At 41.6% G+C, this 24498-nt stretch overlaps 2 protein-coding genes across 5 annotated transcripts in view; one reads left to right on the top strand and one right to left on the bottom strand.

Moving 5' to 3' along the window:
* LOC111972537 (progressive ankylosis protein homolog) overlaps positions 1 to 4989 on the top strand; it is a 33362-nt gene extending 28373 nt beyond the window's left edge. Inside the window, exons 9-12 of the mRNA XM_023999543.2 lie at positions 2490 to 2619; positions 2922 to 3045; positions 4229 to 4328; positions 4464 to 4989. Of these exons, the coding sequence (XP_023855311.1) occupies positions 2490 to 2619; positions 2922 to 3045; positions 4229 to 4328; positions 4464 to 4574 (465 nt within the window). The 3' untranslated portion in view covers positions 4575 to 4989. The remainder of the gene's footprint in view (positions 1 to 2489; positions 2620 to 2921; positions 3046 to 4228; positions 4329 to 4463) is intronic.
* Positions 4990 to 9923: 4934 nt separating this feature from the next.
* On the bottom strand, positions 9924 to 24498 carry LOC111973295 (ubiquitin thioesterase otulin). Of its 4 annotated transcripts, none has more exons than XM_024000611.2 (8): positions 24357 to 24498; positions 15660 to 15910; positions 15437 to 15525; positions 14488 to 14594; positions 14235 to 14402; positions 13794 to 13925; positions 11334 to 11603; positions 9924 to 10730 (listed from the first exon to the last, which is right to left on the bottom strand). In XM_024000611.2, exons 2-8 carry the CDS (start codon positions 15806 to 15808, stop codon positions 10467 to 10469), a joined length of 1179 nt encoding a protein of 392 aa, XP_023856379.1. In that variant the 5' UTR covers positions 15809 to 15910; positions 24357 to 24498; the 3' UTR covers positions 9924 to 10466. The 4 variants fall into 4 exon arrangements, with proteins under 4 accessions (XP_023856379.1, XP_023856383.1, XP_023856381.1 ...); XM_024000615.2 differs by having other exon boundaries at positions 14235 to 14378; positions 24357 to 24497; XM_024000613.2 differs by lacking the exon at positions 24357 to 24498 and adding an exon at positions 23581 to 23760.

Here is a 24498-nt window from a genome sequence, read left to right as displayed (position 1 = left end):
AGTCTATGGACAAGGAGACTGCAATATATGATTTGGTTACCCACTGCCATCAACCATTAATATAAAAATGACCTGTGCGGCGACTTGGTGTAGTGGTAACACCCCCCGGCAGGTGTTGTATACAACTTTCCACTTGAGAATAGGGATCAATCCCTACTTCCAATATTTCTACCGTTTGCCTATCTAATTACTTTCTGAATAAAGTGTCAAACCACACAAAACAAATGATCATACATTAAATGTAATCCCACAAAATTCTGACAGTAACAAAGTTGACGAATTTTGAGTTCATTTTAATGTTCAAAGCATCCTCAATCCACATGATCTGGGGTTTTATTTAAAGATGTTCCACCCTGGTCATGGGCCTAAGCCATGTCAAAATACATAGAAATGAGTCCCCCGAGGTTGTGCCAGAGGGCAATTCAATTCACATAGCGAATCTCACTCCAAGTTTTTATCAAAAGTTGGCAGCCCTGAAAGCACAAAAAAAGACATGTAATTAAGAAAAACAACATTACAACTTCATGATGGACAGTCATGAGAAAGTTGATGGCTTGAGTGATATCTGAGGGAGGTGGTCAAGCAGGGAGAGAGAGGCCGGAGGCAGGCAGGTAGCTCATCAAGGTGTCTCACTGTTTGTCTTTTCCATAATCTGAGCTAAGCCACTGTAGCCCATGGACTCTGTAGTAGGTAGGTAGCTAGCTAGCTATTTAACTATTCCTTCACTACTACCAAAATTAAGCAGCCACTTGGATGACACTGCAGCAGTTACGTGGCGCCAGAAAGCACACCACATTTCAATAATAATTCAAGAGCAGCCTCCCTACGATCCTCATCACCACACACCTCTGCCATCTTGCTTTCGGCTTCTCTCCATCCTCAACGCCTGGACATTGGCTGGAACTCGAATCAAAACAGCTAGCCAGCTAATGTTAGCTAGCTAGCTAGCCAAACAAACAAATTACTTGCCAGCTTCAGTCTTAATGCTGTGGTTGATTCTGATATGAATTAGCTATATTAATTCTTAAAACCAAAATGAATTGATGACAAATATTTACAAAATGTACAGGAGCTCTCCGCTTAGCCTGCTAGGGCACCATGGAAACTGTAGAACTATGTACAAAATGATCGTCTTTCCCTAAAATCATGGTGGTCAGTACTTTTTTACATTACAGGGGAGGATAACTGGGCCCCACAGACAATCGATCTGAAATCAATCATGGGATTTTGTTTTGCTTTAACCCCTGTAGGGTGGAAATGGGAATAGTAAGAAACTGGTTTGAAGTTTGTGGCCAAAGTTAGGTCTTGGAACCCGAGAAAGAAGTGGCATTCCAGCCAGATGTGGAATTCCAGTTTTTAAACAAGTGGGGTGTGGGCTCATGCCTGGCAGCACACAACACGTTGGGCCAGATAGGCGTGGCCTAAGGGCTTGATGAAAACTCGGGCAACGCCTGTCTGACAGGCCAGGACTTTCTCTGATTTGCGTCTGACTCCGAGGGACAGACAACGGAGAACAGCACAGAGCGGACAAGATGGATAACGGTGCACAAGAAACACCGGGCGCCAAAGACGTGGATGTCGATTGTGACAGCCCCCCCCCCCCCGCACCTCTCTGATTGAGGGGTTGGGTTAAATGCGGAAGACACATTTCAGTTGAATGCATTGTTGTACAACTGACTAGGTATCTACCCCCACCCCCCTTAGATGGCGTTTAAAGATTTAGACTGAGTAAGGAAGTCTGGCGAAAAAGGGAGGAAAACCACTGATTCATTGACTCAAAATGACCACTCTATTTGTGTAGAGAGTATGACAGGTGACTGACTGTCTACAACTAGATAAACATCTGATGGTAATCAGCATGACTACACTGCTACATTTTCTTTGACAATACAATGTTTTTTAACCAGAACCTGATGAGCGCTACAGATGGTTTAGAAGTTGATTTGCAATATTGTTATATACTGTATCTACAGTACATTGCTACCACAATTTGAATGACTTCGGTCACACGTCTGGCTTGTTAACTTCTAAGGGACCACAGTGAAACGAAACCACTCGCCTTAAAGGGGAAATATGCAGTTGCTACCTACATTTTTGGATTTATAAATGCCTCATGAGCTTAGTTGTCGTACCTCATCAGAACCCAAAATATAAGCTTGTTTTATTCCAATGTTTGTAAACAAATAAATGTAATCAAACACTATATAACCTTTTAAAACAGGGTTAAAACTGATTTTGATATTGTGGATGGTCTCCAGCCCCATCCTTCAGCTTTTTACTGAAAAATGGGTGGGGAGGACGCGTTATTATTGTTATAGCTGCTGATTACCGCTTTAACGATCTAGTAAATTCTAATGAGGCATGGTTTTGGCAAGGTTGACCAACTTTGTTGTGTGTGTGCTTAACACCAAGTTAAATTACTCTGTTTATTTGCCCAGCTGTGTGTGATGTACCGACCACCTCTGTTTGTTTTGTTAAACTTTGGACAGCTCTGCTTCATGGTGTTCTGGACCCCTCACATCTCGGAAATGATCCTGGTGAATGTGATTGGGTTGGACTTGGCCTTCGCGGACCTCTGTGTTCTTCCACTGAGGATAATCTCCTTCTTCCCTCTGCCAGGTAAGAAGAACCGCTCTTCTTATTTCAGCATTAAAACACTCCCTATGCCTCTTGAGCAGTTGGCTGGAGCGTAGTGGATGCAACACTAGAGTTGTGGGTTTGATTCCCGACGGGCCACATAATTTATTTAACCTTTTTTTTAACAAAGTTGTTTTAACAGGAAATATCTACTGGAATTTTTGACCACCAAAATGCAGTGTTTTGTTCCTCTCGTCTCTGTGAACAGCAATGAGCCATGGTTTAGCTGAGAGAGCATTGTGTCTGGGATGTAATGTTTCCACTGACTTCCCCTGTGTGTGTAGTTATAGTCCGGTCCCACCTGACCGGTTGGTTCATGACCCTGAAGATGACCTTTGTGCTGGCCCCCAGCTCTGTGCTCCGCATCGTCGTCCTCATCACCAGCCTGGTCGTGTTGCCTTCTATTGGGTAGGTGGACAATTCAGTGGACACAGACCAGCCTCTGTCCCAAATGGCACCCTATTCCCTTTATTAGTGCATTACTTTTGACTAACATGACACATGATGTTCTATTCTAAAACTGAATCACTAAAGATGGTTCATTTTGAATTCGGCAAACTTTGCTCAGTGTCATTTTGATCGGACTTCAATCTGACAGTTGAAGAGCTGCGCCCTGTTTCATGATGAGCAAATATTCATAGATCTATTCAGAGGTGAGTTTTTAAATCGGGACAATGTAAAGGATCACCATTCACTGCATCACCTACCATCAAATGCAGTCTGTGCAGATTCATTGTGAGGTACGCATTAATGGATTCTCTGCAGTTTTGTATTGAGCTAATATACACATTGAATCTTTATACCGGTTCCTTATGCATGGTTTTGAATTAAACATAAGGCATAAGGTTATCAAAACATGAATTTATGAGCTATGCCACCAGAATTTGACCCATCTGCAATACTAGCTGCCCTTATTTTACTCTACCTTATCCGTAAATGTAAGTGAATATGTTACTGCCGTTTCTCACAAAGCCATTTTTATATCTGAAACGTACGCACCAGAAAACTGTCACTTCAAGATGGTTGTTTCTCTGTGGGCAAACTGCATCTGCACTTATTCCGCAAAAATATTAGTGAGTTACAAATAAAAATGTATTGTTATATACGTCTATAATGTATTGTTATAAAATGTATTGTTATATACCATAAAGACTGGCCATATAGAGATTACATTTCGTCCTTCGCTTAGCAACACCTTTCATCTGGACTGACAAGTGGAAGCAAGTAGACCAGACCTGCTGCTATAGCGAAGACTCACAAGAGTGGAAAATCCTTTTAATCTTTACCCAACCAACAATATCCATCTGTGCCAGATGTCAGGCTATTTCACGACAAGACATCTCAGATGACTCATGTTCTTCCGGGAACCCGCTCGCACATTTTTCGCTCGCCACACACTATAATAGACCTACAACTAAATGGCTGCTTTGTTTTTGAGGAAGGGTTAAGTGTCTTATTTTAGTCTAATATGGATCCTCAAAATGTATTGAAAAATGGTAAGCCTGTACCACATAGGCCTACTGTATATCCTGTATCCTGATCTCTACTGGTCAGTGGTTCCAGTGTTAATGAATTTGGGTTTGTGTTTCAGTGTCCACGGGGCTACTCTCGGGGTTGGTTCCTTGTTGGCTGGTTTCGTAGGGGAGTCTATCATGGTGGCCCTAGCTGCCTGCTATGTCTATCAAAAACAGGTGAAGTCCCATCCCTAAAGGCAAAAGGAGCGTAAGAAACTGTATAGTCACAGTGAAGTACAAAATCACTCTACATTTCTCTTCATTCCTTTCATGTCTCTCTCCTTTCTTTCGATCTCCACTTCTTTTGCACAGAAAAACTATGAGATGGCCAGCAAGCTGGTGGAGGGAGAGGAGTCTGTTCCGCCGAGTGAGGTGTGTTCCAGAACTGAGAAGGACGCCATCGAGGAAGAGGAACATGAGTAGAGGCACTCGGAGGAAAAGGGACAGGAGAAAATGGAGCTGAAAGCCACAGAGAAAGGGAATTCCAGTGGGTTGGTCCTAATACCGGACCTGCGAGAACAACTGAAAGGATCACACAGTCCTTAACCCTTACACTCATACTCATATACTGGTTGAAAAGTGTAGATTTGGGCACTAATAAGAGCCTAAATTGGAGTGTTGTGGCTGTACAGTAACATGCTATATATGATGTCACAGCGCTGTATGGGTTTTGACTGACAGCCATTCTGAACTTGAGCACCCTGTGCGACAAGAAGTTTCCCCCATCCCTCCTGATAATTGGGCAACTCTTGCAATTTCTGTCTGAGAATGCTTTAAATGAAAAAGATGACTATATTTTGAAAGATGAGGATTATAATAAATGATGTCAAACCAGCAACCCGAACAACTTGTCCAAATTTGCACTTCACATTTCCAAATCATAGAACGTATGTAATATACAGTGTCAACGTTTATGATCACTGTTTGACGTACAGTTACAAGATGACATGGTGCCATACTCTGGGTTGTTCTGAACAGAATGAGCCTGTTTGTTTATTGTGAAGAAAATTTGCTGCTGCACTTGAACTTGTATGCACTCATGACTCCTTTCTATGCTCACCGAAATTACCATCTGTTTCTCCGAATTGCCTTGTAAAAGCCTAACACTGTAACGGCGTGTTTTATAACTTAGCTCGTCATTTTGGCAATAGAACAAGCTTTCAAATCATGCCCACCTCACCCAGATTGCGATTTATGGACTGTTTTTGGATTGCGTGAACAACAGTAATTGTGTGATGGCGGGGATGCAGGGTTGTTCCAAACAAAACAATTGCAGGTGTGCTTGCTCTAGTTCCTCAATGGCACAGCTAGGAGAACTAAAAGTACCTTATTGTTGAAGACTTCTTTGGCTGCGTTAAGTCATCCCAATTCTGAGATCAGCTGTGGAAAAAGAAAATAACTGATGTGATTGGTCAAAAGACCAATCAGTGGAAACATTTCAGAATTGAGCTGCCTGTGGAAACGCAGCCTTAGTCATTAATGGGCATTGAAATTGCTGTGCACACTTTGGAAAGGAGTGGCCACTTGAGCCTAATTTATACCTGTCGCCAAAATGTCCTTCCTCATGATCTTGACCTGATGTCTTGATCTTGTCTGTTTACACTTTTAAGATCTGGCCACAATCAGATCTCTGTATTTTAATAATCTACATCTGTCAAAAAATGTGGGCACAATCAGAATGTGGACAAGATCAGGACAAAATACAATGTTGGCACCAGGTATAAACTGGGATATGGACTCAAGTTAGTCCTCACTCAAACCCTTGTAATTGTTTTGTCTTATGGTCCACCTAACCCACATTTTCCAGGAATAGTCTTGTTACTGAATATATTCAAGTGGTTTTTTTCATGATCAACAAATGCTGCAAAAGTACAGTAAATGTGAAATGCACAAAATCAAATGTACTATTTGGATTCAGTTGTGGACTTTTTGGACTCTATTTTATTTCACCTTTATTTAACCAGGTGGGCTAGTTGAGAACAAGTTTTCATTTGCAACTGCAACCTGTCCAAGATAAAGCATAGCAATTCAACACATACAACACAGAGTTACACATGGAATAAACAAAACATACAGTCAATAATACAGTAGAAAAAAATAAAACAAAAAGTATATATACAGTGAGTGCAAATGAGGGGAGTTAAGGCAATAAATAGGCCATGGTGAAGTAATTACAATATAGCAATTAAACACTGGAATGGTAGATGTGCAGAAGATGAATGTGCAAGTAGAGATACTGGGGTGCAAAGGAGCAAGATAAATACAGTATGGGGATGAGGTAGATAGATGGGCTGTTTATAGATGTGCTATGTACAGGTGCAGTGAGCTGCCCTGACAGCTGGTGCTTAAAGCTAGTGAGGGAGATATGAGTCTCCAGCTTCAGTGATTTTTGCAGTTCTTTCCAGTCATTGGCAGCAGAGAACTGGAAGGAAAGGCGACCAAAGGAGGTGTTGGCTTTGGGATTGACCATTGAAATATACCTGCTGGAGTGCATGCTACGGGTGGGTGCTGCTATGGTGACCAGTGAGCTGAGATAAGGCGGGGCTTTACCTAGCAAAGACTTGTAGATGACCTAGAGCCAGTGGGTTTGGCGACGAGTATGAAGCGATTTTCCCATTATTTATTTTTCCTATTATTTACAAACTGTATCCCTTTCAGTTGCTACGATGGTTATGCATATTAGTTTCAGATTTCTTCTGTAAGAAACGTTTAAATTAAGGACTAATCCATATAGGACAATTCCCAGGAATGTAAAGGGTTAATTGGCTCCTTGAGTGTGGACAGTCAGCCAATAAGAGTGTAGATCTGCCATGATGAGGAACGCACACTGTACAGACAAGCCATGCACTAAAGTGTTCATACATTTAAATAACTTCCATCATGTTACTGCTAATGGAGCATGGGAAACAATGTGTTACTTGATCTTAATGCCGGGACATTTTTAAGGACCTGTTGAGTTGGGCAAGTGTATTTTATACTGGTGACGGGTATTGAAAAGTGTGTATTGACTAACAGTGAGGGGTCGGAAATACATGAGAAGCTTATTGTGTGTGTGACCCTGGGCCGGATTCAATTAGATCCGCGTTAGCCGAAATCCACAAGGTGTTTCGACGTGTCGAGGTGGTACTGCGAGCTGTCAAATCCACGAGCGCACATTATCCTGAAGCGGACATAGCAGACGGAGTCGCATAGAGAGAAATCCCATGCAGAACACTAGGATGGAGATGTAGGCTAATCTACGCCTCGATTAGGCTGATAGAAATCCTCATTACGTTGAATTATTTATTTTTTAATTTGAGGATCATTATTTCTATATAGGCAACACCAGGGGTATTCCAATTCTAACCCTACGACAGGGTTTCCCAAACTCGCTCCTCGGGACCCTTACTGCAGGCCAGTCAAGATCTTCCACACCGATCTCAACAAACCATTTCTGTATGGACCTCGCTTTGTGGACTGGGACATTGTCATGCTGAAACAGGAAAGGGCCTTCCCCAAACTGTTAGCACAAAGTTGCAAGCACAGAATCGTCTAGAATGTCATTGTATGCTATAGAGTTAAGATTTCCCTTCACTGGAACAAAGGGGCCTACCCCAAACCATTATTCCTCCTCCACCAAACTTTACAGTTGGCACTATGCATTGGGGCAGGTAGCGTTCTCCTGGCATCCCTCAAACCCAGATAAGTCGATTGGACTGCCAGATGGTGAAGCATGATTCATCACTCCAGAGAACTTGTTTCCACTGCTCCAGAGTCCAATGGGGGCGAGCTTTACACCACTCCAGCTAACGCTTGGCATTGCACATGGTGATCTTAGGCTTGTGTGCAGCTGCTTGGCCATGGAAACCAATTTCATGAAGCTCCCGACGAACAGTTATGCTGACGTTTCTTCCAGAGGCAGTTTGGAACTCGGTGGTGAGTGTTGCAACCGAGGACAGACAATTGACACGCTTCAGCACTCGGCAGTCCCGTTCTGTGAGATTGTGGCATACCACTTCGCGGCTGAGCCGTTGTTTCTCCTAGACTTTTCCACTTCACAATAACAGCACTTACAGTTGACCGGGGCAGCTGGAGCAGGGCAGAAATTTGACAAACTGAATTGTTGGAAAGGTGGCATCTTATGACGGTGCCACGTTGAGTCACTGAGCTCTTCAGTAAGGTCATTCTACTGCCAATTTATGTCTGTAGAGATTGCATGGCTGTGTGCTTAATATTTATACACCCGTCAGCAACGAATGTGGATGAAATAGCTGAATCTATATATATATAAAAGTATGTCTGCCACTTTGTGTAGCTGTTAGTAATGCTAATAACAACAATCTTCAGGTAGCTGGAAAGACTACGGCTACATTCAATCAGATCTGTTTTAGCCAACATTCACATAGGGGTTGTTTTGATTGTGTCTGAGGTGGAACTGCGTTAGAGATGTCAAATCCACAAGTGGCTCCTGGCATTATACTGTACCTAAAGCAGACATTGCCATTGGCTGCATGGAGTCAATCCCATGCAGCCTTGTTTACAAATTAAAATACTGGAATGTGAAATGTAATCTACACCACAATTATGATGATATAAATCTTCATTATTTTATTAATTTAATTTGAGCGTAATTATTTCTATATAGCCTACAATTTCTCGTTCTGAACTCGTAACGCCAGTGGGGGCAAGTGTGGCTTGTAACAATGATTACAAGAGCAGCTGCTCAACGATTTGACGCTCCAACTGCAGTTCCACTGACATCGCTAGTTAACTCTTGATTGGATTGAATCTACATGTTGGCTTAAGTACAATCAAAAGTTAGGTACAAATTAGCCTATGCCTACCTGGCAGAATCATGATTGGCATCAATCCAGCGGATATTTGTTTAGCAAATTCCAACACGTGCGTTACAGAAAACACTGCTAATTAAAAAAAACGCCTAGGTTTATATGCATTTGAATTACAAGGTATTAAACTACTCAAATCTACAGCTCTTACATTTTTCCCAGACCTAAAAATGTGGTCTCCTGGTGTGTTTCAGAACATCAAATGTTTTTCTATAAAAAAACTAGCTGCTTTTTTGGTGGTATTGAAGTCAAAATTCTGGTATCGTGACTGTTTACATCATTATGCTTGTCCACTTTTAATGCAGACTGGGAATCTGCACTTTCATTTTATTTTGACAAGTATAGCTATTTTCTTCATATTGTAAAGGCATCTTATTTGGCACATAAATATATAAAAATAATAGAAGACAATTGAAACATTGACACGTATTGAATTTTTTTATATTTTATTTAATCTGCACAAATTGAACACTGTAGAAAAGCATTTACCCAAGTGGTATAATCATTGTTACCTTTATCTTTCCTTGCTAAATGGTCTCTAGGCAGAAATTGCCAATCTTCACCCCTATTGTGCATAAATGACTTAAGGCAACATGGAGGACCAAGCCAGGCTCCATATCTGGAACCCAACTAAGTGGTGGTTTGACAATGAACCTGGAAACAGTTGCCAGTATCTGGATGTTGCAACAACACGGGCACAATGTTTTTCTCCTAGAGCACCTTGGTTAAAGGCAACATGTTACATATCGAAAAAAGATCACACCTTCAGTCAAGAGCATAATGGCAAAAGCAGACACCAGGCATGCCTTTGACACAGGGACAAATGATCAAACAATCTCCTCTCGACTGTATTCTAGTTTAAGCCCATCTTCAAATACGTTATTGCTCGTGCTAACCTTACGATTGTCTCAAAATGCAAGTGTATATCATGTTTTACATTTTAAAAAAATGTCACATAGCAAATACGGGTATCAAAATGGTTTCATTGTCAAACAATGTTAAAGTTAAACCCTTAACATGAAGTAGTAGTCATCTGTTCTATTTTAAATGACGTGCTGTGAGGTTTCAACCTCTGCTTACTGTAGTTTGCTCTGGTCACCTTTTGCAGGATGGTTAAGTGTCCATCTCTCATGCAAGTGGACATCTGACAGACAGCATTTACACCTGATATTAAAATGCATCGTGATGGTATTGTGCAAAGCCTGTGATCGGATATATTTATTCATCAGTTGTGGGAACGGGATTCAACGCAAGCAAGCCACATTGGGGCGGCAGGTAGTCTAGTGGTTAGAGCGTTGGGCCAGTAACCGAAAGGTTGCTAGATCGAATCCCTGTGCTGACAAGGTAAAAATCTGTCGTTCTGCCCTAGTCATACTCCAAAAGCTATTTTTAACTAAGTGTAAACTGTCAATAAGCAGGAGTCTTCTTCCAGTCAACCTGAGGAGCCTTCTGACATTATGGCCCTGTGTGCATGCCATGAGCTTTTTCTTCAGTGGCAATCAGCCTGCCGTGAGGTCTTCTGGGACTTAGATCCCAAACAGTCTGGAGGGACGTACTCTGGGACTTGGAGTTCATTGTGCTGGCCCACTGGGACGTTGTAGTGGCGGTCATCCTCTGTGACCAGACACACACAGGGCCAGTCTTCTTTATGGTCATCAGGATAATAGGTGACAAACTCCTCGGTGTCTGTCATGTACAGCCTGTAGACCTGGATGGTGCACTGCAAGGCATATCCCAGCAGAAACATCTCCACCTGAAGGAACCAACGAGATACAGAGTTGATGCTTTAAAACATAATTATTACACACTGTATTTAAAAACTGGGCATTAAGATTTAAAAAATGGGAGTGTTTACGTTGTTCAGTTTCCACTTTGAAAATGAGCTTTAATCAGTAGAAACCTCTAAAAAGTACGGTTGTGTAATACATTCTTCCCCGAGACACCTCACTGTCATTGATGATAATAACCTTCAAACCAAAATTAAAAATGTTGTGCTCTGGCTTAAGACCTTCCCAAGAAGGTCACTGAACAATTCAGACAGACCCGGAGGCTTAGACTGGACAGCTGTTAAGTGCCAACAGAACAGATGGTGCGGTGCAACTGTATGCATGTTAGGCTTTGGTTTGTGGGAAAGCTGCACTCCCATCCTACTGTATCCTCCGGTTTGTGATTTACCACCATTTAATTGAACAGGGAACCATGAATGTGTATTCTATAGTCGTACGGCCACAGCTCTGGGGTGAAGTTTCCCCTAGGTAAAAGATCCAGGATTATATCTTTCCCAATCCTAACTAGTAGTGGGGAAAATGCTAAACTGACCCAAAAATCAGCATCTCGGGACAACTTCAGTGCTCACCTGCTCTAGACCCCCGCTGAAACCCACTCGACTCAGGTGGTTGAAGAGGAATGTGCGTGGGCAGTCGGAAGAGTCGCGTGCATAGAGCAGCCAGCAAAAGACAGGCACGTCCCCGCCCTCTTGCATGGTGGTATGGAACTCCGACGCCCGTACCAGCATGAGGAGCTTCAGGGCCTCCAGCAGCCCCAGCTCCTCCTCCCCTCCCTGGAACACACTCTCACACAACCACCGTCTCTCCTCCATGCTGGAGCAGCCCACAGCCGCCTGCCACTGGGCACAACACACAGACATGCCACAGTGTCAACATTACCATGGCTGGAAATAATACACAGCATGTATATTGAATTATTGCCCGTTTCTTGACTGCAATTCACACACGCACTTACTGTCATCATTTAGTGTAAACCATATTGAATATTCAAATTTTGCTCTTTCCGCAACTGCAATTCATGACTTCACTGTCAGTTTTCACCATAATACACAGGTGAAAGTGTGCACCATTTTCCCCTTAGTTAGCGATGCTAGGGTACAGCTACCAACCATTTAACGACAGGAGTCTTTGAAGTGTAGAGTGTAATGAACAGAATTCTTCAAGAACTGGAAGAGGCTGTTAGATGGCAGCCTGTAACTTTTGGCAGAGGTCTCAAGTCTACGTCACACATATGTATTAAACGGTTTCCTGAAGACTGAGGGTCCATCTATCCTGTCTCCTGTTTCCAATCAGACTGGTTCAATAAGACACAGCAATCCACGAGGAAGGGTACAGTTGTTGCAGTATACCAAACTATCCTGAAACTGCCATTAAAACCCTCTTCTATATGGCCATAATTACAACCATAAGGATTGGGAATCAGCAACATCTCCATTGACAGTAAAAAGGACATCAGTGTTTGAGTGTTTAAACTAGAGAGCACAGTACATACAGTTGAAGTCAGAAGTTTACATACACCTTAGCCAAATACATTTAAACTCAGTTTTTCACAATTCCTGACATTTAATCCTAGTAAATATTCCCTGTTTTAGGACAGTTAGGATCACCAATTTATTTTAAGAATGTGAAATGTCAGAATAATAGTAGAGAATGATTTATTTCAGCTTTTATTTCTTTCAACACATTCTTAGTAGGTCAGAAGTTTACATATACTCAATTAGTATTTGGTAACATTGGCTATAAATTGTTTAACTTGGGTCAAACGTTTCAGGTAGCCTTTCCACAAGCTTCCCACAATAAGTTGGGGGAATTTTGGCCCATTCCTCCTGACAGAGATGGTGTAACTGAGTCAGGTTTGTAGGCCTCCTTGCTCACACACACTTTTTCAGTTCTGCCTACACATTTTCTATAGTATTGAGGTCAGGGCTTTGTGATGGCCACTCCAATACCTTGACTTTGTTGTCCTTAAGCCATTTTGCCACAACTTTGGAAGTATGCTTGGGGTCATTGTCCATTTGGAATACCCATTTGCGACCAAGCTTTAACTTCCTGACTGATGTCTTGAGATGCTGCTTCAAAATATCCACATAATTTTCCTTTCCTCATGATGCCTTCTATTTTGTGAAGTGCACGAGTCCCTCCTACAGCAAAGCACCCCCACAACATGATGCTGCCACCCCCGTGCTTCACCGTTAGGATGGTGTTCTTCGACTTGCAAGCCTCCCACTTTTTCCTCCGAACATAACGATGGTCATTATAGCCAAACAGTTCTATTTTTGTTTCATCAGACCAGAGGGCATTTCTCCAAAAAGTACAATCTTTGTCCCCATGTGCAGTTGCAAACCGTAGTCTGGCTCTTTTATGGCGGTTTTGGAGCAGTGGCTTCTTCCTTGCTGAGCGGCCTTTCAGGTTATGTCGATATAGGACTCGTTTTACTGTGGATAAAGATACTTTGGTCCCATGGTGTTTATACTTGCATACTATTGTTTGTACAGATGAACGTGGTACTTTTAGGTGTTTGGAAAATGCTCCCAAGAATGAACCAGACTTGTGGAGGTCTACATTTCCCCCCCCTGAGGTCTTGGCTGATTTCTTTTGATTTTCCCATGATGTCAAACAAAGAGGCACTGAGTTTGAAGGTAGGCCTTGAAATACATCCACAGGTACACCTCCAATTGACTCAAATGATGTCAATTAGCCTATCAGAAGCTTCTAAAGCCATTACATAATTTTCTGGAATTTTCTAAGCTGTTTAAAGGCACAGTCAACTTAGTGTATGTAGACTTCTGACCCACTGTAATTGTGATACAGTGAATTATAAGTGAAATAATCTGTCTGTAAACAATTGTTGGAAAAATTACTTGTGTCATGCACGAAGTAGATGTCCTAACCGACTTGCCAAAACTATAGTTTGTTAACAAGACATTTGTGGAGTGGTTGAAAAATGAGTTTTATAATTACTTCAACCTAAGTGTATGTAAACTTCTGACTTCAGCTGTATGGCTGTGGAAGGAAGACATGGGCGGTACCCTGTTCTGGAGGAGTTCCATGTAGCGTTTGAGCTGTTGGACGGCGTCTTCGCTCCCACCCCCCTGTCTGCACTCCGAGGGGAACATCCACTGGCCAATCAGCCCCTCACGTGCCTCCAGCTCCTCCGCCCACTGTGGAGAAGAAACAGGGTCATATTCATTATGCACCAAACAGAAGAAAACAGACACAGGGAAGGAAAACCTAAAACCCCAAAATGTGCTAATTTTAGTTATGTTGCAAAATCTTTTGCTACGGTGTGCACTAATGAATATGACCCAAGATTAATACAATAAACTAAAGGCAAGCCACACAGACCATCAGCTAATGTCCACTCAACTGTATACTTGCACTTCCACTGAATGTACAGACAGTATGAGGGCTAGTGACTTATTTAAAAGTGTCACAGTGTAGTCAGCATCAGTTACGCAAGCATGGTGTACCGTGGAGATGTGTTCGACCTGCAGCCAGACAGGCGGCTGAGTGCTGGTGGAGAGCACCTGGAACAGAGTGGCTCGGAGGGCACAGTAGTTATCGCCTCTCACCCGTCTCAGGCTCTCAAACCTCTGAGACAGCTTAGTGTAACCCTGGGACCAGACAGGAAGAGGGATCTAGGTGAATCATGAACGATTTAGAAGAATGCCCGAAATTTTTATTTGGAAATATAAGATCATAATAACTGTCAAATCAACTGACCTTTCTAATAAGGGTACTTTTGGCAGTGTTTCCCTTCCACTCTCTCTCACTGTAGGACGTAATATCCACCATTGGCTCCAGACTGCATCGGTCCTCAACCTTTGGAACTGAGATATGGAGAAGAAAGTGAGAAGGTGCAAACTAGAATTGTTTCTAAAATATTTTGGGGTGTACCATTTAAAGTGCCAATCCACAGCTGAAACAATAAGAGGGCACACCACCTCTTTTTTGGTAAAAAGCTGACGGATGGGTCTGGAGAAATGTATGAAAAATAATAGGAGCTCAGATGCAATAATTGTACAACCGACATTTAGACAGCCAAGCAATCTTCATCAGGGTATAATGACAAACATTACGGGTTACTAGTTTATATAGTTTGGAAGGACACACAGGTATATGTAATCATGGCAGCTGTGGCATATATAGATATATATAAAAACATGAATGGATAACATACGATCATAGATACAAATTAGGCTACATAGGCCTACAAACATGATTTACAATCAATAGCAAAATCACAATCACATGAATGGCTTCAAGTCAAACTCTACGTTGAGACCGAAGGGAGCAAGTGCTTTAAATTAAAGATCCAGGAGGCCACTCGTTTTAAACAAATTGTCAAGGTTACCTGGAGAAATGTAACCACAATCAAATTCATAGAGAGCACTATGGATGCAAGGACTGATCATCAATGATATCATTTTAACCATGTTGAGGATATACATTTTTTGTTTTACATTTACAATGTTTACTAACATTGAAATAAAACAAGTTTATATTTTCTGGGTTCTGATGGGGTGTGATCGTAACATTATTCAAAAGCTATGGGATCATATCATTCATTTATAAGTAAAACAATTGATCTGACAACTGCAGATTGCCCCTTTAAGGAGACACTTCTGGAAAACAATTCTGGGAAAAATGAAATGATCTGAAAGTGACTGACGTGTGACTTCAAACAGTGCGTCCGGTCCTGCATGTTTGACTGGCCCTTGGGGGAGTTCTTCAGCTCCTCGATACAGGTCTTCCTCCTCACTAAGTGGAAGATAGTTAACAATAATGTAATTACTAACAATTAAATAAGAGAGACCCATTTTGGCTCTATTATGTGACATCGACACAGATCTGCGGTCAGCTGTGAGGTAATACAAAGCGGGACTTTGACAAACCTAACTTCCAGATCCTCCACAGCTGGACCATATTCCTCCCTCGCATCAGCTAAGGTGCTAGGCCCCTGGTGGGCCTCTTCTTTTGGGTCCTCCTCCCCTCCCATGGCCTCTGTCACAGCAACATTCTTCCTTCTCCTTTTACTTTTCATCCTTCTGTTCCTGGCAGTTCTTCCTCTAAGAGGTCTTCCAAAGATGGGACTTCAGTCAATCCACATTGGATATCTCCTTTATCGTCCTCATAGGAGTTCTGACTGGAGAGAAAAGAGTGGATAAAGCCATTGTAGGAAGTGCATGTTTTTGCGCGTCACGTTATACAGGCAGGGATCCCACCGTAAACTTCATGATAAGATATTTATGAAAATAACCTCTTCTGTCATGGTCTGGCCTCAGGCAAGCCATAATGTAAGTAGTGTTCTAATGTTCAACTCTAGAAGACACACGATTCCTCAAGGAGGTAGGTTAAAGTATGTTCACAGGAGAAAACATTATGGAACATAGATCAAATTATAATCATGATAATGGTGAGAAGCCAAAGAGATTTCAAAAGGCTTTTCCGGGAGAACAGTAATGTGAGATTGTAAACATGCTCTATGCTGCATTGCTATACCTCAAGAGGCCACTCAGACAGAATAAATAATTCCTTTCGCTCAAACTCAGTTCACTATTAAAATAATGACGGCCATGATTACACATTTATACACGGTCATATAGGAAACCTCAGCTGGAGGACTATTTCTTTTTTGCTTCACTTTTAAGAAATGTAGGACAGTGTCCTTTTCACATTACATCATAGCATCTCATCTCTATGTTGAAATTAGGGATTTTTTTCAACACCTCAGATATTACTTTTACGGTCTTTGGATGCCCCCTAATGGTGGCAAATGAGACAACATCAAAAATGCTTTGTTGTAGTGAACTGTACTTGTTAGTAATTGACAAAGACTATTATATTAACAAGATACTTGATTGACCGGTCTAACAATGGAAATACATGTCCTCGAAGATGGAAGGCGGCGAGATCAGGTGGGACCATTCTAGCCAATGTGAAGGCAGATGCGTGTTTGAACAACAGGCCATCTTTGCATCTGTACCATTATAGCACCTGACAGAATGGGAAGCGCCAATGAGGCAATCTGCATTTTAAAGTAGTACATTTTCCTTCTTCATTGGCCGATTGCTCCTAACTCATAGGCATCCCCACCCTGTTGGCTACTTTAAGATGGTGGAAGCAGTCAATGGCACTGTCCATGTTAAAACGGGCTATACCCATGATTAGTCCTCTCTATGACAACATGCACAACTCCCGATATAAATTAGATGTTTTCAACGTTGCCAAAATGCCACGTGCGTCCACTTATAAATCAGTGCATTTGTAACAACCTAACCATTACCAAACTTATTTTCGATAAAATAAGCCTCACAGTAGCAATTACATTTTTTGTTGACCAAATTCGACACTCGTGAAGTCAAACAAATTCCTCACTCATGCGTCGCCTCTTCCTTCCGGGTACTGAGATGTATGGCAGAGACTCACTTGGCACGGCTCTCCCCACGAATGCGCACCGACTCCCGCCAATTCGCGCATTCATTGATTCAATAACCACGTTTCGATCTACCAGTGTATGCGAGTAAAGTCATACCGTATCTAAAAAATACAATTTACAAAAGCTGTGATGGAAACGGGACGTTTCAGTACAATTGTATAAATGCAGACAGAATTTGTTCGATATGGTGCGATCTGTGTTGGTTAAATTCATTATGTGAGAAATGGCAGTGGAAACGCCTTTATGAGCAAATATTGATCATATCGAATTAAAGTGGACGCCGATTGTCCCCCCACTACGACTCGGGAAACCATGCAGTTTATTAGGCTACAGATGAAAAAAGTGATGAACTTCACAGGGTGGCGGAAGTGCATAGTGATCAGTTTGATGTTCCTTTCCAATAACTATCGAGGGTTTTATTCTGGTGACATAATCGATGCTTGACTGCCATTTGACAAATATTCCCCTTTACCCATAATCTCATCACGTAGACTAGCCTACCCGCATTGTATCTCCGGATTGTTGGCTATAGTGTACATGCCAAGACAACAGTAGGCACATTTGCTTTTTTAACGCAACAGTTTGAGACAAAACCATCCCGCACTGATTTTTATTCTCAACAAACACCACTGATTGGAAAATGTGCAGATTTTGCAGATTTTATAATATTCACATGAAAATCTGTCACCAATTGGATGGAAAGCAGCTAATGTGTCAATCGTGTGCCCTTTGACAATGTTTATACATTCGCAGTTAAATATATTGGCCTACTCAGTATTAAAGTTACCGTTAATACCCGCATTTCCCCAGTCATTTTAGAATGTTAGTGTTACGGCAGGTAGCCTATTTTAGAATGCACTGGGTGAGGAAGAAGGTGATACAAGGTGTAGGTGTCCCGGTAAGAGGACAAGGATAGGAGAGACACTTAAGGATCTGGTTTAGCTCCCATTTGTTCCCCCCAAACAATTCCATGTGTGTGCATTTAAAAAAAAAAACATTTGCATCTTCATATTGTATATCTTAAGCATAATACCAATATTCCTTGTCATTCATATTTCAACAATCTCAGAGCCAGTAGCCAAACCCTAATTATAATCAAACCCATTATTTCCATTACATAATTCTTAACCCATAATTCCCAAATGCATTTACAAAATAGATTAATCATAAATGTAAAATAAGATCATTTCGATACATATCCAAAATTACTATCCATACATTCTAACGCAAATCACAACAGTGTGTCTTTAAATGCACACGGAATGACACAAATTAAAGGAAAATGTAAACAATACTGCAGGTTACTCACGTGGGATATTGGATATTGGATTAAGACAATAAAAGGGAGAAATTCTGGAGAGTTAAGAGCATGGATGGTTTGTAACTGTCTTTTAGTTCAAAGGTACTCAGGTACTTAACGGGTAGCTACTTTTAGCAACGCCGGTGTATTTACATACACTAGCGTTGCTTTCAATTGTATTGGGCTGAACAAAAACAGTCCGATTGGCACACGTGTTTTTCTGATGCTGATTAGAAACACGAGATTTCAGTCTTGGACGTGTGTTTCCTGACCGATTCTGCGTTTGGTTAATGAGGTTTGTCCCCCATGAGACACTTTCACTTCCTCAAAATCACAGGAATTCGTCTAAGATAATTACAGATTTCTCTAGTTTACGTTTTTGCTGAGGATGTTTTAGATCTAACTAAGGTGTTTGGTGGAGTATTTATCAAGTTAAAAAAATGCGCAACGTGTTGTCTTATGTAAACAAGGTCGGAGCTGCTGGGCAGGTCTGTCTCGCTGTCTATGCTATTGGATAGAGAGCAATCACCGCAGCTGTTCACCCCATGTAGTGGGCATATGGACATCTTCAAATCAAACCCCAACCTTCATTTACCTGTTGTGACGCACGGATGTTCCAAACTACATTTTAGGCGAGACTGACTTTACCAAAATGATCCTATTTACACTTTGTAGTCTGTTTAAAAATACTGCTTTTGTAAAACCAAACACAATTGAAAGCAATGCTAGTTTATGTAAATACACCCGCGTTGATCAAAGCAGTTAGGTAACGGGTTGGAGGTGCGCTCAGAGGTGCCCACAATTAAAGGGACAGTTCCCTAAAAAGTATAAGAAAATGAGAGCCTTTCCTACAGTTTGTTTAGTCATTTCTGTTAATTCATTGAATATATTACATACATGTTCTCTTCTCATTCTCATCGTGGAAACGTACATTGTTTGGAGAGCTCAAACTGCATAACACTTGTGATAAAGCTTTGGTTTATTCAATTATTTTTTACCAGTTCTGTCCATTTCTTCATTTTCTTAGTTTGAAAAATGTTCAATTGTAAAATGACTAATACATACATTAACAGAAATGTATGTAACCAAATGACTGGGATTAACAGTACATTTACAGTTGATTCGGAAATTATTTCAGTCCCCTCAACTTTTTCCACATTTCATTATGTTACAGCGTTATTCTAAGATGGATGAAATTGTTATTTTCCATCAGTCTACACACAATACCCCATAATTGACAAAGCAAAAACAAGTTTAGAAATGTTTGCAAATGTAGTTTTTTTAAAACTGAAATCTCATTTACATAACTATTCAGACCCTTTACTCAGTACTTTGTTGGAGCCCCTTTGGCAGCGATTACAGCTTGGGTATGATCGGGTTAGTGTTCCCTCATGGCCATATCTCCATGTTACAGCGCTTGTTTACGGAAAACAAGAGGCGATCACCTGTGCTAATTAGTTATCAGCATGTTCCGAGCACCTGTATGTAAGCATAACTTGGGAATTGTAGTTTTGTCAGCTGGAGCCACCCATAGCTATATGAATCTGTGCAAAACTGCAACAGTAAGTATCTTTTATTTGAAGGATTCTTTCTCGCTGATTAAAGAAAGTGCCATGTTTCAAAAGCCATAACAAGCGATGATTGACGTTTAAACACAGCGTCGGGATTGTAGCTCACATGAGGCAGTCGTGGGCAAAGCTAATGGCTGAGAACTGTAGGGAGAAGGAATAATCCAGTATAGTTTGAGGGCCAGGTGAGCCCAATATTGGACTAAAGAAGGGTAACGTTACTCCTTAGTCCAAGGACCTTACATGTTCTGTTTAAAGGGCGAATTGGCTCGAAGCCAAGACAGCCAAATACTCCATCTAAACATGAATCGGTTTTCAATTGCGGTACAATTCTACCAGGGCCGGGCTGCTCATTAGGGTGTCATTTTCTGAGTTAAACTGACCAAGATGTACCTCCAACAACACATAAAACGACACATAATTCTTCCCAAAAACAATGACATTTCTCCCCACCAGTGGTATTTGGCCTTTTTAGGTGGGCGCTGATACCGCCCTGGGATAAGCAGTGCTCACTTTATCAAAGGCAAGGACGCCAAATATTTATCTTGTCAATTCCCAGCGTGGCTCACCATGGTGCTGTTGGAGAGACCATCTCTGCAGCACTCCACCAATATTCTGCCAAAAAACTAAATCTAACATAAATCATGTAGCAGATATAGCATATGGTAGAAAGAGTATGTGCCCTTTTCTGTAGCCTACAGGCTGGAGATAAAATGTATGACAATGTAATGAGAAGTAAACTTATTGCATTAGGTTTCTACGATCAAATAGCCTGACCTAAATGTTGCCCAATCAACAACAACAAAAAAATGTGGTGATATGTTAACAACATCCTAAAAACAGGACAGTTCAAAGTAAAATGGACAAATCAGGCTACTCAACTGCTGTCCAGGAGTTTCATCCCATAACTGGTTTCATGCTTGTATGTGCCAATTTTTTTTAATAAGCTGTTCATAGCTAAAAATATACTTCTGCATCTCCTGCTGTGTAAACACATTGCAAATAAGCAATGGATAACTCCTCTTGATAAAGTTGGGTAGCTGTTTCAGAGATCAGTGGAAAAAAAGTTGTTGGACTAACATTACTTCCTGCACACGGTTGCCCGGAGTGACTTGACAACGGGCCAAACAAGCTGTAGCTAGCTACAAACCAAACGGAAAAGACATGCTACCGTGAAGCGTTCATCCATATATGGGTAAGAGTCTGCCTACATTTATATATTAAGTTTCTAATTTAGTCAGAAAGTCATCTTCATTGCAAGATAAAGCATACTGTTAGCTAGATAGCGAACGTTAGCTTGCCAGCTAACATTACGTGTATGATCTGTGTAGTAATATTATTCGTATCTCAGAAAGCCATCTGCATTGTTAGTTATAGCCTAATGTTAGCTAGCTAACATCAAACCTAGTTGGTTAGCTTTAGCTACATGCAGATTCATACTCCAGCATTTCATGGATGGTGGCTAGCTACTGTATGCCAATCATTTTGTACTGTAGCTATGGGTGGGATTATGGTAAATTGTTTAGCTAGCTAGCTACCTGTCTAAACAAAAGACTCCACAAGAAAATGATTACATGACCCATGAAGTTAGCCAGGTGTGTCTGGGGGTTATTACAGCCATCTTTTGTATTTCATGAACATGTCTAGACAATAGTGACCCATCCACAGCTAGATATGGCTGGGAGGGTGGTTATAGCATTTCCTTCACATGACCCATCAATTTAGACAAGTGTCTGTGTAAGCACTTTCAATGTCGGATCATCTAGGCCAAGGACTAGATAGTGTATTTTTTACATGGAGTTCTGCCTTATTGTAGGCTACTACTTTCACCACTTTTAGTCTTTGGTTGGTTACCTTAGAGATGGTTGGGGCTAAGGCTTAAGAGGGTGTGAACGATGCTGAATAGGTGTAGGCAAAGAAGAGCTCTCCAGTAGCTTTACCAAAACATTCCAAAGGCCAAGTGGGGTTACAAGTTTATCAACTTTCAAAGCAGAATTATTTTCCCCATTTCTCCCCAACTGCAGTGTATGATATACCATTTTGTAGCTCTGAGTCCAATGTAAAAACATTTTTTTTTAAACATTACAAATTTTGCTACATAAGATCGAATCGAGACGTTGGGTCACAAATGGTAGGCATACCTAAAATTCAATTTCAGACGACACTGTAGGCTATACCCCAGTAAGCACAGACCGACGCTGGCGCCTTTTAGATGTTTTTTTTTGTTGCTCTGCCCGTGAGTCTTTTTTGGTACAATCTGGACCGGCCTTGATTTCCACGTCCACGGACGTTGGTTTTTGGTCTGAATCAATCATAGACGTCTATGTTTGGTTCAGATTTTGTCCTGTATGGACCAGCCTTGATTTTCCTTAAACGTAGATGTCTATAAATGACATCTTTTCAACTTTCATTCAGAACCCAAATTGAACATACGGAAAAATTGGTATTTTAGGACGTCTTTTCAACGTAATTGTCCTTACTGGGACTATTCTAGTAAGGGCAACAATGTGTCTCCCCTAGGGCGGCAGAATGGCCAGGACCGGCCCTGGGTTCTACATTGAACAAAAATATAAACGCAACAATTTCAAAGATTTTACAGAGTTACAGTTCATATAAGGAAATCAATCGAAATAAATAGAGGCCCTAATCTATGGATTTCACATGACCGAGAATACAGATATGCATTTGTTGGTCACAGATAACATAATAAAAAGGTAGAGGTGTGGGTCAGAAAACCAGTCAGTAGCTGACCATTTGCCTCATGCACACATCTCCTTCCAATAGAGTTGATCATGCTGTTGATTGTTGCCTGTGGAATGTTGTCCCATTCCTCTTCAATGGCTGTGCGAAGTTGCTGGATATTGGTGGGAACTGGAACACGCTGTCATACATTTCGATCAAGAGCATCTCAAAACATGCTCAATGGGTGACATCTGGTGAGAATGCAGGCCATTGAAGAACTAGGACATTTAGCTGTACTGATGCTTGCGACTTGTGGCAGTACATTAGCATTCTGAAACATGAAGTGATGGCAGCGCATGAATGGCACGACAATGGGCAACAGGATCGTGCGGCGCACAATTGGCCCAGCGTCGTCCGCGTTAAGGGAGCGTTTGGCCACTAAGGATATCCTTGTCCCATCGTGCACGCTGACACAGTCGCAGTGTTTTTACAGTGTTTTTCCTCCGACACATTGGTTCGGCTGGCTTCCGGGTTAAGTGGGCATTGTGTCAAGAAGCAGTGCGGCTTGGTTGGGTTGTGTTTCAGGGGATGCACAGCTCTCGACCTTCGCCTCTCCCGGGTCCGTACGGGAGTTGCAGCGATGACACAAGACTAACTACCAATTGGATACCACGAAATTGGGGAGAAAAAGGTTAAAAATATATATATAATAATAATTGCCATTGATAAAATGCAATTGTGTTGGTTGTCGTAACTTATGCCTGCCCATACCGTAACCCCACCATGTGGAAATCTGTTCACAACGTTGACATCAGCAAACCGCTCACCCATACAACGCCATCTACCCGGTGCAGTTGAAACACGGGATTCATCAACGAAGCGCACACATCTCCAGAGTGCCAGTGACCATCGAAGGTGAGCATATGTCCACTGAAGTCAGTTTCCCTGAGACAGTTTCTAACAGTTTGTGCAGAAATTATTTTGTTGTCCAAACCCACAGTTTCATCAGCTGTCCAGGTGGCTGGTCTCAGAGATCCCACAGGGGAAGAAGACAGATGTGGAGGTCCTGGGCCGACAACATTTTCAGTGGACACACGTTTGTGACGTCTGTCTTTACACAATTAGCACAGGTAGTCTGTTTTCCGTAAACAAGCGCTATAACATCGACTTATGGCCGTGTGGGAACCCTAACCGTATAAAAGAGGTATCAATTTCACTTTTTGTTAATGATTTCTCGCGCAGTCCTTATGATTCCAAACCCGTACCGCAAGCGATGCGTGTTAATGTTCAGACCGACCGTTGGCGGCTCGTTAACAAAACACCGCCCTACAGAAGACTGCTTCGTCCAATGACGTGTAATGTAATTGAACTGAAAGTGCTAGGTTAGCATGTTCCCTTCCTTGTAACAAGTTAGCACAGCTAATCTAGCATGCTAATGTAACAGTTTGTTACAAACACCATGCGCTTCAAGACAAAACAGAGTTCAGAGTTCTGACAGCTCAGGTTTCAGATTGTATTCCTGGCAGTCAAGACACAGTTACCGCATATACTAAGTATATATATATATCCATGCTTGACGTACACTCGAGACAAGTCTACTTACGTTTAACGCTTCCAAAACATATTTTACACAGGTGTCCCACTTGCAAAAATGCTATATAGCCACCAGTTGATAAACGCCGTGGTGCTGTGTGCATAGGACGTATATGATAGCGCAAGACCAACGTTTCCTCAGCGACATAAAA

The sequence above is a fragment of the Salvelinus sp. IW2-2015 genome, linkage group LG14 (assembly GCF_002910315.2).
Source record: "Salvelinus sp. IW2-2015 linkage group LG14, ASM291031v2, whole genome shotgun sequence".
NCBI classification, from domain to species: Eukaryota; Metazoa; Chordata; class Actinopteri; order Salmoniformes; family Salmonidae; genus Salvelinus; species Salvelinus sp. IW2-2015.
Note: the sequence above shows the minus strand (reverse complement) of the source record. Positions and strands in the feature narration are given on the sequence as shown.

Coding starts and splice junctions, on each gene's coding strand:
- LOC111973295 (XM_024000611.2), bottom strand. CDS start 15,808: ATGAAAAGTAAAAGGAGAAGGAAGAATGTTGCTGTGACAGAGGCCATG. Junction 15,526..15,659: donor GTGGAGGATCTGGAAGTTAG/GTTTGTCAAAGT, acceptor TCTTCCACTTAG/TGAGGAGGAAGACCTGTATC. Junction 10,731..11,333: donor TCAGCGGGGGTCTAGAGCAG/GTGAGCACTGAA, acceptor TGGTTCCTTCAG/GTGGAGATGTTTCTGCTGGG.